The 16,467-nt window shown below is 48.7% G+C and overlaps 1 protein-coding gene across 1 annotated transcript in view; it reads left to right on the forward strand.

Moving 5' to 3' along the window:
* LOC145350475 (5-hydroxytryptamine receptor 1D) overlaps positions 1-14,980 on the forward strand; it is a 32,241-nt gene extending 17,261 nt beyond the window's left edge. The window contains exon 3 of the mRNA XM_080199675.1: positions 13,661-14,980. Coding sequence (XP_080055801.1) covers positions 13,661-14,980 — 1,320 coding nt within the window. The remainder of the gene's footprint in view (positions 1-13,660) is intronic.
* Positions 14,981-16,467: the final 1,487 nt, after the last annotated feature.

The following is a 16,467-nucleotide window of genomic DNA, read 5'->3' on the forward strand; positions in this document are numbered from 1 at the left end:
AGTGACTGTACCTTCAGCTGCCTGGAGCCCTGAACTCTGGAATTCTCTCTCTAAGCCTCTCAGGCTCACTTTCCGTCTTTAAGACCCTCCGTAAAACTCCATCACTTGTCCGGTTATCTTCACAGAATCCCGATAGTGCAAAAGGAGGCCATTTGGCCCATCGAGTCTGCACCAACAACAATCCCACCCCAGGCCCTATCCCTGTAACCCCACATATTTACCCTGCTAATCCCTCTAACATACACATCTCGGGATGCTAAGGGGCAATTTAACATGTCCAATGTACCTAACCCACACACGTTTGGTCTGTGGGAGAAAACCAGAGCACCCAGAGGAAGTCCGCACAGACACAGGGAGAAAGTGGAGACTCCACACAGACAGTGACCCAAGCCGGGAATTGAACCCAGGTCCTGGCGCTGTGAGGCAGCAGTGCTAACCCAGTGTGCTACCGTGCCGCCCCTATCTTTGCAGGTCGTTTGATGTCACATTTCGTTTGATAAAAGTGCCTTGGGATGTTTGACTATATCAAAGGTGCCATCTAAATGCGAGTTATTTGAATTGTGTGAAACAGCAAATGAGGTAACGCTGGAAGCTTTCTACAGGGTGCTGGATGGAATGTAATCATAAATCGGTTTATAAAAGCTGAGATTTAGCTTTTGTTTCACAACTGGGGAAACCGTACAGGAGTGGAGATGGGAGGAATCCTCTGATTCTTGATACCAATACTGTTTTGATTCCTACACTTTTTATTGTCAGTGAGGGCTTTGAGATTCTGAGCGCTTGTTCAGGGTGATCAATAAAACCTCCTGAACGGTGGGTTCAAATGTTCCCTTTGTCCTCGCTTTCTCTGCCCTGTACGATACATAAACACCTGCTTGTATCTCACTGAATTTGTGAGTGTATTTAAACCCAGTGATGGTTTTGTTTTTTGAAAAACATTCTACCTTTAAACAGCCCAGTCTTCTTCGAATTTGTAAGGTCGATATATATTCCACTGAGTGACTGTGGAATGGTTATGGCATAGCAGCAGGCCATTCAGCCTGTTGAGCTGGTGATACTGGCTCCCTTTGTGGGAGTGACTCAGCCAGTTCCATTCTCCCTGCCCCTATCCGCTGTAGCTCTGCAAATTCCTTATCTGCAGATAATTACCCAATTGCCTTTTGAAAACCACAATCGAATCTGCCTCCACTGCACACTCGGGCAGCACATTCCACATCCTCACTACACACTTTAAGAGAAAAGGTTTCCCCCATATATACGTAGGGGGTGGGTTTAGCTCAGTTGGCTGGACGGCTGGTTAGTGAAGCAAAGTGATGTCGACAGCGTGGGTTCAATTCCCGTACCGGCTGAGGTTATTCAGGAAGGTCCCGCCTTCTCAACCTCGCCCCTCGCCTGAGATGTGGTGACCCTCAGGTTAAATTACCACCTTTCATACAATCCTACAGTGCAGAAGGAGGCCATTTGGCCCCATTGGGCCTGCACTGACCACAATCCCACCCAGGCCTCAACCCCTCAACCCCTCAATCCCACCTATTTGCCTGGCTAATTCCCCCTGACACCAAGGGGCGGTTTGGCATGGCCAGTCAATCTAACCTGCGTATCTGTGGAGTGTGGGAGGAAACCGGAGCACCCAGAGAAAACCCGTGCAAACTCCACACAGACCGTCTCCCAAGGCTGGAATTGAACTCGGGTCCCTGGCACCGTGAGGCAGCAGTGCTAAACACCGTGCCACCCAGCTCTGAAAGGGGAGAGCAGCCTATAGTCAACTGGGACTATGATTGGCATGTAATATGTATACAATGGCATCATGGCAATTTCACTGGATTAGTAACCTAAAGACTCAGGCTAATGTTCTGGGAGACAAGAGTTCAAATCCCACCCCAGCAGCTGGTGGAATTTGAATTCAATCTGGATTTGATAAACTTGTCTTAGTCATGGTGACTGTGAATTCATTGGCGATTGTCGTAAAAACCCTAAGATTCACTAATGCCCGGTTAGGGAAGGAAATCTGCTGTCCTTACCTGGCCTGGCCTACATGTGACTCCAGACCCACAGCAATGTCTCAACTACCCTCTGAAATTGTTTGGCAAGTTCAAGGGCAATGAGGGGATGGGCAACAAATACTGGCCTCACCAGTGACACCCACATTCCATGAAAGATATATTTTTTTTAACCTTACTCTAACATATAGACAATATATGAATATTTACTGTAACACTGGGGGGGTTTATCTTGGTGGGTTGTAGCTTACACTGAATCCTTTTTATCTCAGGGCAAAGGAGAAGGCCAACATTGAGTCTTTACAAAGGGAAAGATTTAAAGGTGATTTAAGCACATTATTAGAAAATGCCGGATGGGGAGTGTAAACAGAGATGCAGTCAATGTCGAACACACTCTCTGGCTATTAGATACCTTAGTAAGGAGTCTCACAGCACCAGGTTAAAGTCCAACAGGTTTATTTGGTAGTAAACGCCACCTGGCAGAGAGGTGTAAGTATAGATCCTCGCGTTAGTGTGCGGCTGTTAGGATTGTATATTTCCTCATCACCGACTGTCACCCAGTGATTGCTGTGAGAGAACCTTGAGATGTGAAGGTGAGGTGAGGACAGGGTTGGCCTTCCTGTGGCCTGGGGTTAGCAGTAATACTGTTCTCCCCCCACCCCGCCTCACCCAGCCTCCACCTTGAGTAACCTGACAACACTGCATTGTTTTAGTTTTCGAGGGGAAGGTTTATGTGAGCGATTAGCTGAGCTTGCACCATTATTTTAATGTAGAGATGTTGAGGCGTGGAGTGCTGTGAGGTGGTGACCATTTTCAAAGGAGATATGCATCCAGGTCTGACAGGAAGGAGGGGCAGGGTCTTAACTTTTAGACTGTTCTAGCAATGGGCTAGAATTTTCAGCATGGGCTAAATGGCCTCTGTCTGTGCTATCTTTTTTTGATTTGATTTATTATTGTCACATGTATTAGTATGCAGAGAAACGTATTGTTTCTTGCCTGCTACACAGACAAAGCGTACTATTCATAGAGAAGGAAACGAGAGAGTGCAAAATCTAGTGTTAAAGTCACAGCCAGGGTGTAGAGAAAGATCAGCTTAGTATGAGCTAGGTGCATTCAAAAGTCTGACGGCAGCAGAGGAGAAACTGTTCTTGAGTTGGTTGGTACATGCCTTTTATCTCTTTATCCTGATGGAAAAAGGTGGAAGAGAGAATGTCCAGGGTACATGGGATCCAAAATTATGCTGAGTGCTTTTCCAAGGCAGGTGTAAGTGTAGACAGAGTCAATGGATGGGAGGCTGGTTTGCATGATGGATTGGGCTATATTCACGATCTTTTGTAATTCCTTGCAATCTTGGGCAGAGCAGGAGCCATACCAAGCTGTGATGCAATTAGAAAGAATGCTTTCTATGGTGCTTCTGTAAAAATTGGTGAGAATTGTAGCTGACATGCCAAATTTCCTTAGTTTTCTGAGAAAATAGAAGTGTTGGTGGCCTTTCTTAACTATAGTGTCAGCATGGGGGGACCAGGACAGGTTGTTGGTGATCTGGACACCTAAAAACTTGAAGCTCTCAACCACTTTTGCCTCTGTATATCTGATCATGTATCTGTCTCTATTTCTGTTCTTGATAATTAATGGCATTTACCTTAACTATAAAATGTTACACAGATTCCGCAATACAGAAGCAGGCCATTCAGCCCAACTAGTATATGTTGCTATTTATGTTCCACTGGAGCCTCCTCACACCTTACATCATCTCATCCAATTAACAATACAGTGTCAAGTGTTGATAACATTAAAGGATAAATTCTGTCATCATAGAATCATAGAATCCCTACAGTACAAAAGGAGGCCATTTGGCCCATTAGGCCTGCGCCAATCCCGCCCAGGGCCTATCGCCGTATCATTTAGGATTTCTGCTTCTTACTCCAAGAAAAATCATTGCTCAAGGACTTTCGCTCAAGATGTTCACACTGGAAGAAGCAGCAGAAGGGTGGAAGTAAACCTTTCCGAGAAACCTGGCTGGCTTCTCTATGTGGGAGCGATGGAAACTAAAGAAACATCTGCTGGAGGCTGAGTTTCAGATCGCGCCATCCTCCCATTTGATGAGTGAAGCAAACAGATCAGAATGTGAGAGTGCAGGGAAGCGAGGTGCCCTGCCAGTGAGGCGATGGGCCCTGCCAGTGAGGCGAGGGGCTCTGCCAGTGAGGCGAGGAGCCCTGCCAGTGAGGGAGTCTTTGAGTGATGCGTTGAAGCCTATTGCCTGCATAGGCCCAGGCTTCAGTTGTGTGTTGGTGCCCCAAGCCTCACTGATCCTGAGTAGCAGCAGTGGGGGCACTGGAACCAGGCCCCGTTTTCTAGAACTACGAAGAGAAAGCAAAGTAAACAGCCAGGATTTCAGCTGCTGATTGCTATCTGGAGACAGGTTGATGTGGGTGAAGGAAAGGATGGGGCCTCAGGAACACGCTGGCACCCAAAGTTCTGGAAAATACCTTTTCCAATTCCTACAGGCAAATGGTCCAGGGGTCCACACTTTATATTGTTTCACACCTCCCTCTTATACACAGTGACCATCGATCTCAGATTATACGGTGGGTCCTGTGATCAGGATTATTGCCTGGCTGGCATGCTGCCAGGATGCTGTTTCTCACACCTTTAAAGTCTGTGCATTTGTACTTCTCCTGGCTGCCTGATTGGACAGATATGCAATGCACCCCCTCACTCTGGCCCCACAGCTTTGCTACCACCTCCTGCCTGTGTTTATAGTATCCCAGGCCGAGGTGTCCATTAGGCTTCGTCCCCAAGAGTTGGTCAACCTGCTCATAACAAGTGGCATATCAAGGGCGGCACAGTGGCACAGTGGTTAGCACTGCTGCCTCATAGCGCCAGGGACCCGGGTTCGATTCCCGGCTTGGCTCACTGTCTGTGTGGAGTCTGCACATTCTCCCCGTGTCTGTGTAGGTTTCCTCCAAGTGCTCGAGTTTCCCCCCACAATCCAAAGATGTGCTGGTTAGGTTGATTGGCCAGGGTGAATGCGCAGGATTACAGGGAAGGAGATACTGTTTCAAAGAGTTGGTGTAGATTTGATGGGTCTAATAGCCTCTCTCTGCATTGTATGGATTCTATGATACAATCTCTGGCTCAGTCAAGAACTATCTCAGTTCCCTCCAGCACAGCTCTGATGACTGGCTGTTGGTCTCAGAGGCCCCAGCAACCTGGGGTATTCAGGACTTCAACCCTGTGAGGCCTGGAAGACCAGGCCGGGGATGGAGTAGGGGGCTGCGAGTGGTGAGAGGACCGGGAGATTGCCATTGTAACCTGTAGTTGCTTTGTGGAGCAGAGGAGGAGCATTCTGCTGAGAAAAACTTTATTTATTGAGTGGCTGTAAAGTTAGGCCTCAGATTCGGACAAGGCCTGTGCTAACCTGGGTTTTGGACTGGAAAAGGCCCCAACCAATTTAGCAGTGGCTAATTGTCAGAGCAGATTCTATACTGTGCTTAATTGATTATTTTAGCACTTTCTTTAGGGGTGGCGGTGGCATAGTAATATTGTCACCAGGCTGGTCATCTAGAGGCCCAGGCTGAAGCACCGGGGACAGGGGTTCAATTCCCACAGTAATTGGTGGAATTTTCAATTCAGTTAATCAATCTGACTACAATCTCCCATCCATTGACTCTGTCTACACTTCCCACTGCCTCAGAAAAGCAGCCAGCATAATCAAGGATCCCACACACCCCGGACATTCTCTCTTCCGCCTTCTTCCTTCGGGAAAGAGATACAAAAGTCTGAGGTCACGTACCAACCGACTCAAGATCAGCTCCTTCCCTGCTGCCAACAGACTTTTGAATGGACCTACCTCGCATTAAGTTGATCTTTCTCTACACCCTTGCTATGACTGTAACACCACATTCTGTACCCTCTCCTTTCCTTGTCTATGAACGGTATGCTTTGTTTGTATAGCGTGCAAGAAACAATACTTTTCACTCTATACTAATACATGTAATAAATCAAATAAATCAAAAGATACTGAAAAGCTAATCTCAGTAATGGCGACCTTGAAACTATCATCGACTGTTGTAAAAACTCATCTGGTTCATTAATGCCCTTTAGGGAGGGAAATCCTTATCTGGTCCGGCCTACACGTGACTCCAAAATGGAGTGATGTGGTTGAGTCTTAATTGGCCTTTCAAATGTTGCGGCAACTCATTCAGATCAAGGGCAGTTAGGGATGGGCAACAGATGCCAGCCTTGCCAGTGACACCCACATCCCATGGAAGAATCCATTTTTAGAAAGGGGGCCTGTAAAGTAGGTGGGTTTGGATCCCTTGGAAAAGGCTTGTTTACGTGTAGGAAGTCACATTTAGTGCTTCACGCCTGCGGAGATGCGAATACCGTCATTGGGAAAGGATCTCCAGGGAAGAGAGAGATTTTACATCATCTTAACACTTCCTATCCTGCCCAATGCATTGTCACCCAATCCCATAGGGGAGCTAGCACCGGTGCAATGGGCTGAAGGGACTGTGTTGTGCAGTAGTTTCTCTGTCTCCACATTGTAAACTTGCTCAGGTTTTTAATTGGCATTACCTCAGATCTATTTATCACTGCTGTAGTGTTTGCCTTTGCTCAATACCGCAGCCCCGCTGCCGTATAATTTGTTGCCGGGTAATGTGCTGTTCTGGACAAACAGAGAGTGTAAATATGGCACTGAGGGCTGTCTGTTAGCTCCAGTTACCTGAATTCAAACCCAAATCTAACAGGAGCACTTTAAAAATAAAAGCTGCACGAAAACACACATTCCCAAACTACTCCCCTTTTGTTAGATTGTTCTCCCGGTGTACGTTTCATTACAACCAGGCTTATTTTAATTCCAGCATAACATACAGGGATAGTATACGTGTCCACCCGGATAGCTCTGTCTGTGAACATGTGATCCCAGTGTGGGACTCTGTGGGTGCGATCTAATGGAAAAAATTCAAAGTGCTGGATGGGCGTGAAAATGGGGGAGAATTGTGGGCGGGTAGGTGGGTGTGGGGAGCAGGTACGGAGTGAGTGTTGGGGGGTGTAGCTGTGGAACCTAGGCTTGCCATTGAAGTTGGCTGCAGAGCACTAAGGGTGCCACTGCACAGGTGTCCCAATCTCCCAGTGCACTGGGGCATCTCCTGCCACCCCCCAGCTCCCACACTGGCATCGGGGAACACCGTCCCCCCCCCACCGATCACTCCCACCCCCCCCACTCCATTGATCACCACCCCTGCACAGTTGCCCCTCATCATAACCCCACTGCTACTCAACCTCGACCTCCATAGGCCTCACCCCCTTGACACAACCCCTGGCACAGTTATATATGTGGTGGGCAGTGCCAGGGTGCCCAGTGGGCAGCGCCTGGCCCTGCCCCAACCATCTGGAGGCATCAGTGGTCACCGATTTCCTCCAGGAAGCCATCATGTCTGCTCTCTGCTTATGGAGACTGTGAATCTCGCCAGTGGGAAGCTTGGCTGGTGAGGGGCTTAATGCAATTGAGAGTGGGCAAGAGTGTCTGGGACTCACTAATGATATGCTAACCGTGCCTGATTCCATCAGCAGGGGCGAGAAACTAGGCGCAAACCCAATTCTTCACCTCTCTCCCAATCTTACCACCTTGTCTCACCGAACAAAGGGTGAATGGGGTGGTGAGATTGTGCCCTCTGTGTCTATTTGAGTCCAACATGGGTGTGTGTGTGTACATATGATTTGGGTATACCTCTGTGTACAGCTTTACAGTGCATGTTAGCTTGACGATCTTTCACACTGGGGGGTGGTGGGTGTACATTTTACAAGCATGTGCCAAACATTCCGAAATCCCCAATTGGATTTGCGCTCCCAGCGCGGGTGCACAGAATCGGGAAATCTCCCAGCGCTCCACAATTGCCTTGGGAAAATGTAACCTGACTGGCAGGAACCTCCTTGCAGGAGGAGGGAGGTGCAGCAAGGAGACAGGACTGCCACCCCACCACTTTCCCACTCAGAGCCAAATCAGAGGTGACCACAGGGGCTGCGGAGGTGGCCTGGGTGCGCTGGGACTTCAGGGCAGTTGTTTCCTGGAACATTAAGCCCTCTTGCCCTCATCTTCCACAGATGTTCATTCAACCCACTGCCCATGCCCATACGTGCCAACTGCCCATTTGACTCGTGACAGCCTCCATGCCAATTTCTTATCAATTCATACCCTTCCACCCGCTCCCCCTTTGCCCTTAAAAACCTCCAGATCAACACCCTTTTTGTAGAATCCTGATCTTAACTTCCTCCAATGGCTCAGATGGTGAAAATAATGTGCATTAATATTTTTTGACATTATTTTCTGGACTTAAGGCTACTTCAGCGTAATTAGTTGGTCCCTATTGCTGAACGGAACCAATTTTAATGACTGGAGACTCGCTATGCAAGGAGCATTTGAGTCACGTAAACACTAAGTGTATGTGCCAATGTTTCCTGTTTCCTTTACTCCACCATTGTTGGATGTGCGCTCAGCTGGCTGGGCTCCATGCTCTGGAATTCCCTCTCTACATCGCTCTACCTCTTTTTCTCCTTTTAAATCACTCTTTCAAAGTCACCTCGCTGACCAAGCTTTTGGCTCCCCATCTTAATATCTCTTTATGTGGCTTCATGCCAATCTTTTCCTGATGACACCAACACAAGGCACCCAGTGAACAACCATAGCTCTGTTAAAGGTGCTACATAAATGCAAATTGTCATTGACAATGGGAGGTCTTTGCACTAATGATTTCAGATTTTTATATGGCCTTTATCAAAGTGTGTGTTACACAATATTAAAATGTGTTGGCGTAGGGCAGTACTTTTCCCTTGGTGAATTAGTCAATAAACAATCCTGAAAGATTTCTTTAAATATTTACTCTTCTGTCGCTGAATAAGCACCGTGCATCAGATTATTCAAAAAAATCTGCATTGTTTACCTCTAACTGAGACAACGTACGTTGGGAACTCACGCGCCTGACATTGTTTTAACTTGATTCCCTCATGCAGGGGGCATGTATGCAGTGCCTTACCATCTATCACTTTAACCATTAGAAATTAGTGAAATAATATTTTTCAGTATTACTGCATCACAAGTTGTTCTTACACAAAGTATAAGCTCACTTACATTTGGAAAGCCAGGGTGTAAATGATTAAGAGATAATGGACATACTAGATTGCTCTGCAGAGATTTGACGTGGATTTACAAACACTTGAATTAGGAAGAGGAGAAGGCCATTCGGCCCCTCGAGCCTATTTCACCATTCAGTAACGCCATGGCTGATCTGATCTTGGTCCCATTCCAGCCATGCACTCCACATTCACATTTAACCCAATAACCTTTTGATTCCCTGGGAGTAATGAACAATCTCCCTCCGTGTCTGCCACTGCTCACCTATTGTCTTACCTACAAACCTAGGTGACCAGTCCACTTTGGCCAATTCCATCCTCATATTGTCATAATTCCCCACCTCTCAGTTTAATACTGATATCTCAGTTTTCTCACACTCCAACTGAGTGCTAAACTCAATTTGATGCTATCTTTAGTCAGCCACAGATTGTGTACCCTTCCCTTCCTTTCTGGCTGGAATGTTTCTTTTCTGAAATATTTTATGAAGTATCTCCTTCAGTTTCTGCAGCTCTCTCTCTCCTGATCTATCCCTTCATCTCATTTCTAACCTGGAGATACCTTTGCCACGAGGTCATTAATGAATCTTTCTCATTACACACTACCAGATCTAATGTAGCCTCCTCTCTGATTGGCTCCAGAAGGTGCTGCTTTGAGAAACTGTCACAAAGACATTTACGGTCCAAACTTTGCCAATCTGATTCAATCCGCACGTAACTCAAACTCACTCATGATTGTCACTATAGCTTTCTCACAAGCCTCCATTATGTCTTCCTGTATACCCCGCCCTACAGTGACGTTACCATTGACGGGGCCTGTAAACCATCCCCACAAGTGACTTCTTACCTGAAATAACTCCTCGGAGACCGGTGCCCATACACCAGGTTCCCTTTATTCACAAACACATCTACGCTCTTCAGAGTGCTTCAGGTAGAAAGTCAGAGGGTGGGATTTCCTGACCGTTCTCAACCCAAGACTGGAAAATCCCACCCAAGGTCAACTGACCTTTGTATGGTCCTGTTCCCCACCCCATGTTATAATTCCTGTAATAGACAGGAGAGACTCCCTGATTGGGCAGACAATCACTACCTAATCAGGGAGCTCATACTCGAAGAGCCAAACCTCAATGGCCTTGTGGAGCTCTTTACTACTCCCCAACTCTACCCAAACTGATTCTACATCTTTATTTCCAGAACTAAGGTCATCACTGTCTATTCTACCAATGTTGTCTCGAATTAACGCTTTATCATCCTGAATCCACCTTTCCCGAGCTTGCCGTACTTCCTGAATGTCACTTATCCGGGAATATTCCAGTCCCAGCCTTCCTTATCTTGTGGCCATGTAATGTTTATCAGATTGTACATATTTATTCCTATTTGCGCTGTCAATTCATCTGTTTCGTTATGAATTCTATTTGTGAATGCATTCAGATACGGAGCCTTTATCTCTGTCCCTTTGTCATTTTTGTAACCTCTAGTCTTATCTGCTGATGCACCCGTGGGAACATGAGATAAATTGAATAGAGAAGATAAGGAGAGCAAGGTGGCAGTAATGATCAGAGTGAGGCAGGAAAGCACAGAGCAGATCAGCAGATAAATCCAGAGGTTATAAAAATTGTAAAAAGACAGGACTGACAGTTTTGTGTCTGAATGCACTCGATGGGCTGAATGGCCTCCTATTTGTTGTATGATTCAATAATGGGGTCAATGGGATGGGAGATGGCAGCCTCCTGTTCTTGAGGGTTGATGAATGTGTCATGAATTGAATTCTAACTTTGTTCCAATTTTTATTTACAATTTAGCTTTTCCATCTTAATCATATCCTCTCCCCAACCCACTGCTGATTCATACAGAGTATCGCCTCTGACACCTTGCCCCCTTAGGCCATTTTCCTTCAGTGAGTGACTAGGCACCTGGGTGGCATGATGGCACAGACTCCCGGCTTGGGTTACTGTCTGTGTAGAGTCTGTACATTCTCACTGTGTCTGCGTGGGTTTCCTCCGGGTGCTCCGGTTTCCTCCCATACTCCAAAGATGTGCTGGTTAGGTTGATTGGCCATGCTGAATTCTCCCTCAGTGCAGCTGAACAGGAGTGTGGCGACGAGGGGATTTTCACAGTAACTTCATTGCAGTGTTAATGTAAGCCTACTTGTGTCATTAATAAATAAACTACAAGAAAAGAACCTGTGTCACTGCCTTCACCTCTCTGTCAAGACATGGAGACCCGAATGGTTGATATTGCCTAAGCGACTGAGAATGATATTGCATCTCTGAGTTTCCTCGCAAATGTTGTCCAAGTCCTCCTTTTATCATCCTTCTTAAAACCAGCCTCTTTAACCAAACAGCCTGATCATCCAAATGTTTCCTCACACGGCTCCCCATGAGGTTCTATCTGTTTGTGCTTCTGTGAGGCACCTTAGGATCACTCACTGTGCTAAAGATTATTTTCTCTTTATTCTTTTGATGGGATGTGGCAAGGCCAACATTTGCCTTTAAAATATAGAAGTCCAAAGATGTGCAGGTTAGGTGGATCGTTGCGCAGGGCCTGGCTGGGATGCTGTTTCGCAAACTCAATGGGCTGAATGGCCTCTTTCTGCGCTGTGGAAACTCGTATGGCCGGAATTGGGGCGGAACGGAAATCTCTGTTGGACTCGGGCGGGGATTTTATGATTTCGCTCGAGCGAGGTGGCAAAATCCTGGGCCTATGATTTGATAGGATGGAATAGAAAATATCCTCGCATTTGTGGAGAAACTGAAACTAGGGTGCACCAACGGGAGACAGTAACTGATAAATCCAAAGGAAGGATATTTTGGCCTTGGAGGGAGTGCAGAGGAGGTTTACTAGGCTGATACCGGAGTTGAGGGGCTTGAGCTATGAGGAGAGGCTGAATAAACTAGGCTTGTACTCGTTAGAGTTGAGAAGAATGAGGGGAGATCTCATTGAGACATATAAGATGATGAATGGGATGGATAGGATAGAGGTGGAGGGACTCTTCCCGCTCAGAAAGGACAGTAGGACTAGGGGGCACAGCCTCAAAATAAAGGGGGGGCGGTTTAGAACGGAGTTGAGGAAGAACTTCTTCACTCAAAGGGTGGTGAATCTCTGGAATTCTCTGCCCGTTGAAGTGGTGGAGGCTGCCTCGCTAAATATATTTAAGACGCGGGTTGATGGGTTTTTGATAAGAGAGGGGATTAAGGGTTATGGGGAGAGGGCGGGAAAGTGGAACTGAGCAGCAACAGATCAGCCATGATCTTATTGAATGGCGGGGCAGGCTCGAGGGGCTAGATGGCCTACTCCTGCTCCTATTTCTTATGTTCTTATAATTTGAGAAAAATTACTTTACCCAGAGAAGGATAGGAATGTGGTACCCGTTACTTAGTGAGTGAGGGGCAGAAGGCCCCACTCAGCGAGTTAACATTCCCCAGCTTGTTTAATAGCGGTGAGCACAGGATGAACCGGTGCATTAATTTGATGGGATTGGCCTGTTCTGAGTCCCATGTCTCGGGCTGCATGGATGCTCATTCTGTTATTCGAAGCTTTCGATTACGGGCACAAACAATACCCTCCCTCTTTTGCGTTGCTCTCCTCACAGCTCCGGCAAAAATTACCTCCCCTCTCCCACCACTGCCCCGCTCGTATGGACCCCGATGGCAGGCTGAGCCTTAATTTTCCCCGTGAGAGTTAGTCACACCGACAGGGCAGTTGTGGTCAGTGGGGCGTGTCCCCTGCTGACTCTCTGGGTAGTGAACCCCCCCCCAATCTGTAAAAGTCCAGCCCCTACACGATTTTAATTGAACGGTGGGTCAGGTCGGGGTCGAATGGTCTACTCCTGTTGTTTGCAATCAGAGGGATTTGTTTTTTTTTCCTTTGTTCCTTCACTTGGTGTGGCCATCGCTGGCTGGGTCAGCATTTATTACCCATCCCTAATTGCCCTTTGACGGAACGGTTGGCTGGGCCATTTCAGAGGGCATTTCAGAGTCAATTGCTGTGGATCTGGAGTCACGTGTAGGCCAGACCGGGTAAGGACCGCCGATTTCCTTCCCTCAAGGATACTCGTGAACCTGGAGGGAGGCAGTGGCCGAGTGATATTATCACTAGGCTATTATCCCAAAAACTCAGCTAACATTCTGGGGACCCGTGTTCGAATCCCGCCACAGCAGATGGTGGAATTTGAATTCAATTTAAAAAAATTTGGAATTAAGAATCTACTGATGAGCGTGAAACTATTGTTGATTGTCATAAACTGGTTTGCTAATGTCCTTTAGGGAAGGAAATCTGCCGTCCTTACCTGGTCTGGCCTACATGTGACTCCAGAGCCACAGCGATGTGGTTGACTCTCAACTGCCCTCGGGCAACTAGGGATGGGCAATAAATGGTGGCCAAGCCCATGTCCCACGAATGAATGGAAAAAAGATGTTTTTTTTTACAACAATCGCTGATAGTTGTCATGGTCACTGAGACTAGTTTCCAGCTTCTGTTTTGATTGCGTTTTTATTGACCTTTACCCTTTCTGTCTCTGGCTGCAGGATCTGTGCCTATATGTGGGCTATACCTCCTCGGTGTACTGTACAGCCTCCGTGCTAACCCTGGCTGCCATAGCGCTGGACCGTTACCACGCCATCATCGACTGTTTGCAGTACAATTCGCAGAGCACCGTGCGCCGGACCGTGGCCACGGTGGTGTGGATCTGGCTGCAGTCCGCCATCAGCAGCTGCCCACCGCTGCTGGGCTGGGGCCGTTTCGGTTACTCTGCGGCCAGCTACAGCTGCTCGGTGGAGTGGACGGACAGCCTGAGCTACACGGGCTTCGTGGCCATCTTCTCCTTCCTGTTGCCCGCCTCCGTCATGATCTTCTGCTACATCCGGATTGTGAAGGTGGCCCGGGGGCACGCCAAGAGGATCCACCACATGGAGAACCAGTTGCAACGGAGCGGCGGCGCCCACAGCCCCGGTCCGGAGCTGCCCACCTTCTCCCGGCTGATCAGCAGCGTCAACTCGCGGATCGTGGCGGAGGAGCTCCGGAGTGGCCCCTGCGACCTCGGCCACCACCCTCACAGTAAGAGGTCGGACATTTTCTCCAAGTACAGCTCGCCGGGCCGCGAGCACCACGGGGCCTTCCGGCTCTTCCTGGTCATCTTCGCCTTCTTCTGCTGCTGGGTGCCCTACGAGGTGGTGGGCCTGGTCCAGGCGGTGGAGGCGGCCGTCGGCGGCGGAGGGCGGCCCTCCCGCGTGCCCCCGGGCCTGGTGACCGCCGTCCACTGGCTGGCCCTGCTCAACTCGGACATCAACCCGCTGCTGTACGCGCTGCTGAGCCGCCGCTTCCGCAAGGCCCTGCGGCACTGGCAGCGCCGGCTGGAGGCCAAGGTGCGGCTGGGGGGCCTCCCGCCCGCCTCCCGCTGGCGGGAAGAGGAGGAGGAGGAGGCGTGGGGGGGCGCCGCCGCCGCCGCCTCGCTCTTCCAGTCGGGGCCACCCTCCAAGCAGAGGAGGGCCAGCTCCAACACCACGGGGATCAGCCAGCTGAGTCCCCGGGAACCCCGATCCTGCTCCGTCTTCTCCATCAGCTCCTTCCCCCACAGTCTGCCCGACGAGGAGGACTTCGTGACGGCACAAATCGCCAGGCCGGCTTCTGCCAACTCTTTAACCTTCGTGCAGCCTGACCGGACATCTGAGAACCACAGAGACTCAAAGGGCGACGTTCCCACCTCCCAGTATTTAAAAGTCCCACAGCTTCCACCGGAGACTGACGCCATCGTTTTACCCTCACAAACATTCGGCGACAAACAGTCCTCCACGTACGTATTTGGAAAGATAACGGTTAAGGTTGAAAACGATGCCCTTGACCTGTAGGTGAGCTGCAGTTTTAGCGTTGCCGCGTGCACCTGAAGCCGGCACGCTGTGGAAGGAGGTTTCTCCGCCCGTGACAACGGACGCGCCAAAGCGATGAATCTTTCACATTGTCAGGGGTTCACCCGCAGGTGGGAGAAACATCGCTCCCCCGGTACAGAGAGCAGGGTAAGAGCCCATAATCGCAGCACGGGTACACCGCCAGAAACCAATGTCAGAAAGGATCCTCGATGGTCGGTAGAGAGAGAGACGAAAGAGGCAAAATGAAGAAAAGACACGCGAGGTTCACAGACAGGAAAAGGCCAACAGCTCCATTCTTAAAATTCTTTGATGGGGTGCCACCGACATTTGTTGCCCAATGGACAGGCTAGCCCATTCAGAGGGCAGTTAAGAGTCAGCCACATTGCTCTGGGTCTGGAGTCACGTGTAGGCCAGACCGGGTGAGGATTTCCTGACCTTTGTTGCCCAATGGACAGGCTAGCCCACTCAGAGGGCAGATTTCCTTCTCTAAAGGATGTTAGCGATGGGTTTGTTTTACGACAGTCGATGATAGTTTCATGATCACCATTACCCCTGTTAGCTTTCGATTCCCGATTTTATGAACTGAATTTGGATTCCTCCCGCTGCCTTTCAACCCCACCCCTCCCAGAGCGTTAACCTGGGCCTCTGGGTCAATATTCCAGTGACGTGGGCACTCTGCCACTGTCTATCCTGATATCAGCCCCGCGCTTACTACGCACCCATCCCCAACCCCCTTCACCCACCGTCATACCTTCCCCTGAGAGGAACAGACAAAAAATAAAGCACAATAAGGGAATAATCACTTTGGAAAATTAAACTCGCATCCCTCAGTATTTATTGAACCATCTTTTGGAGGCTAATTCACATTTGGTCTGTGCTGACTGCAGTGCATTTGGAATGACCCATGTAACACCTCAAGCTGACCTACACACAGGCTGCCAGATGAATGCTTATAGCGAGTGAGCACCGGGGCGAACACTTAACGCCTGCACATTAACTGCTTGCTCTCTGCACATCTTGCCGTGAGTTCCAAGTGATGTGACTCGATCCCTAGCTCCAAAAAGAAGCCCAATCCCATCAATCCTGCCACTTTTCCTCGCAATAGTAGCAGCCGCTGGAAATCTCGTAATAAAATCTGAAATAAAACGCAGTAGGTGCTGGAAAATTCTCAGCAGGTCTGGCGGCACCTGTGGAGAGAGAGAGAAGCATCGTTAACATTGACTGTTATTCAGAAGACTTTGAAGAAGATGTTGCCAGACCCACTGAGGTTTTCCAGAACTTTCTGTTCTTGCTGATAATTTTCATGCCTTGTTTACTGGGCTATAAATGGAGGGGGGGGAGAAGCACAGTGGTTAGAACTACTGCCTCACAGGACCAGGGACCCAGGTTCAATTCCCAGTTTGGGTCACTGTCTGTGTGGAGTTTGCACATTCTCCCCATGTCTGCGTGGGTTTCCTCCGGGTGCTCCA

The sequence above is a fragment of the Carcharhinus amblyrhynchos genome, chromosome 12 (genome assembly GCF_965287045.1).
Source record: "Carcharhinus amblyrhynchos chromosome 12, sCarAmb.v2.hapA, whole genome shotgun sequence".
Taxonomy (NCBI): Eukaryota; Metazoa; Chordata; class Chondrichthyes; order Carcharhiniformes; family Carcharhinidae; genus Carcharhinus; species Carcharhinus amblyrhynchos.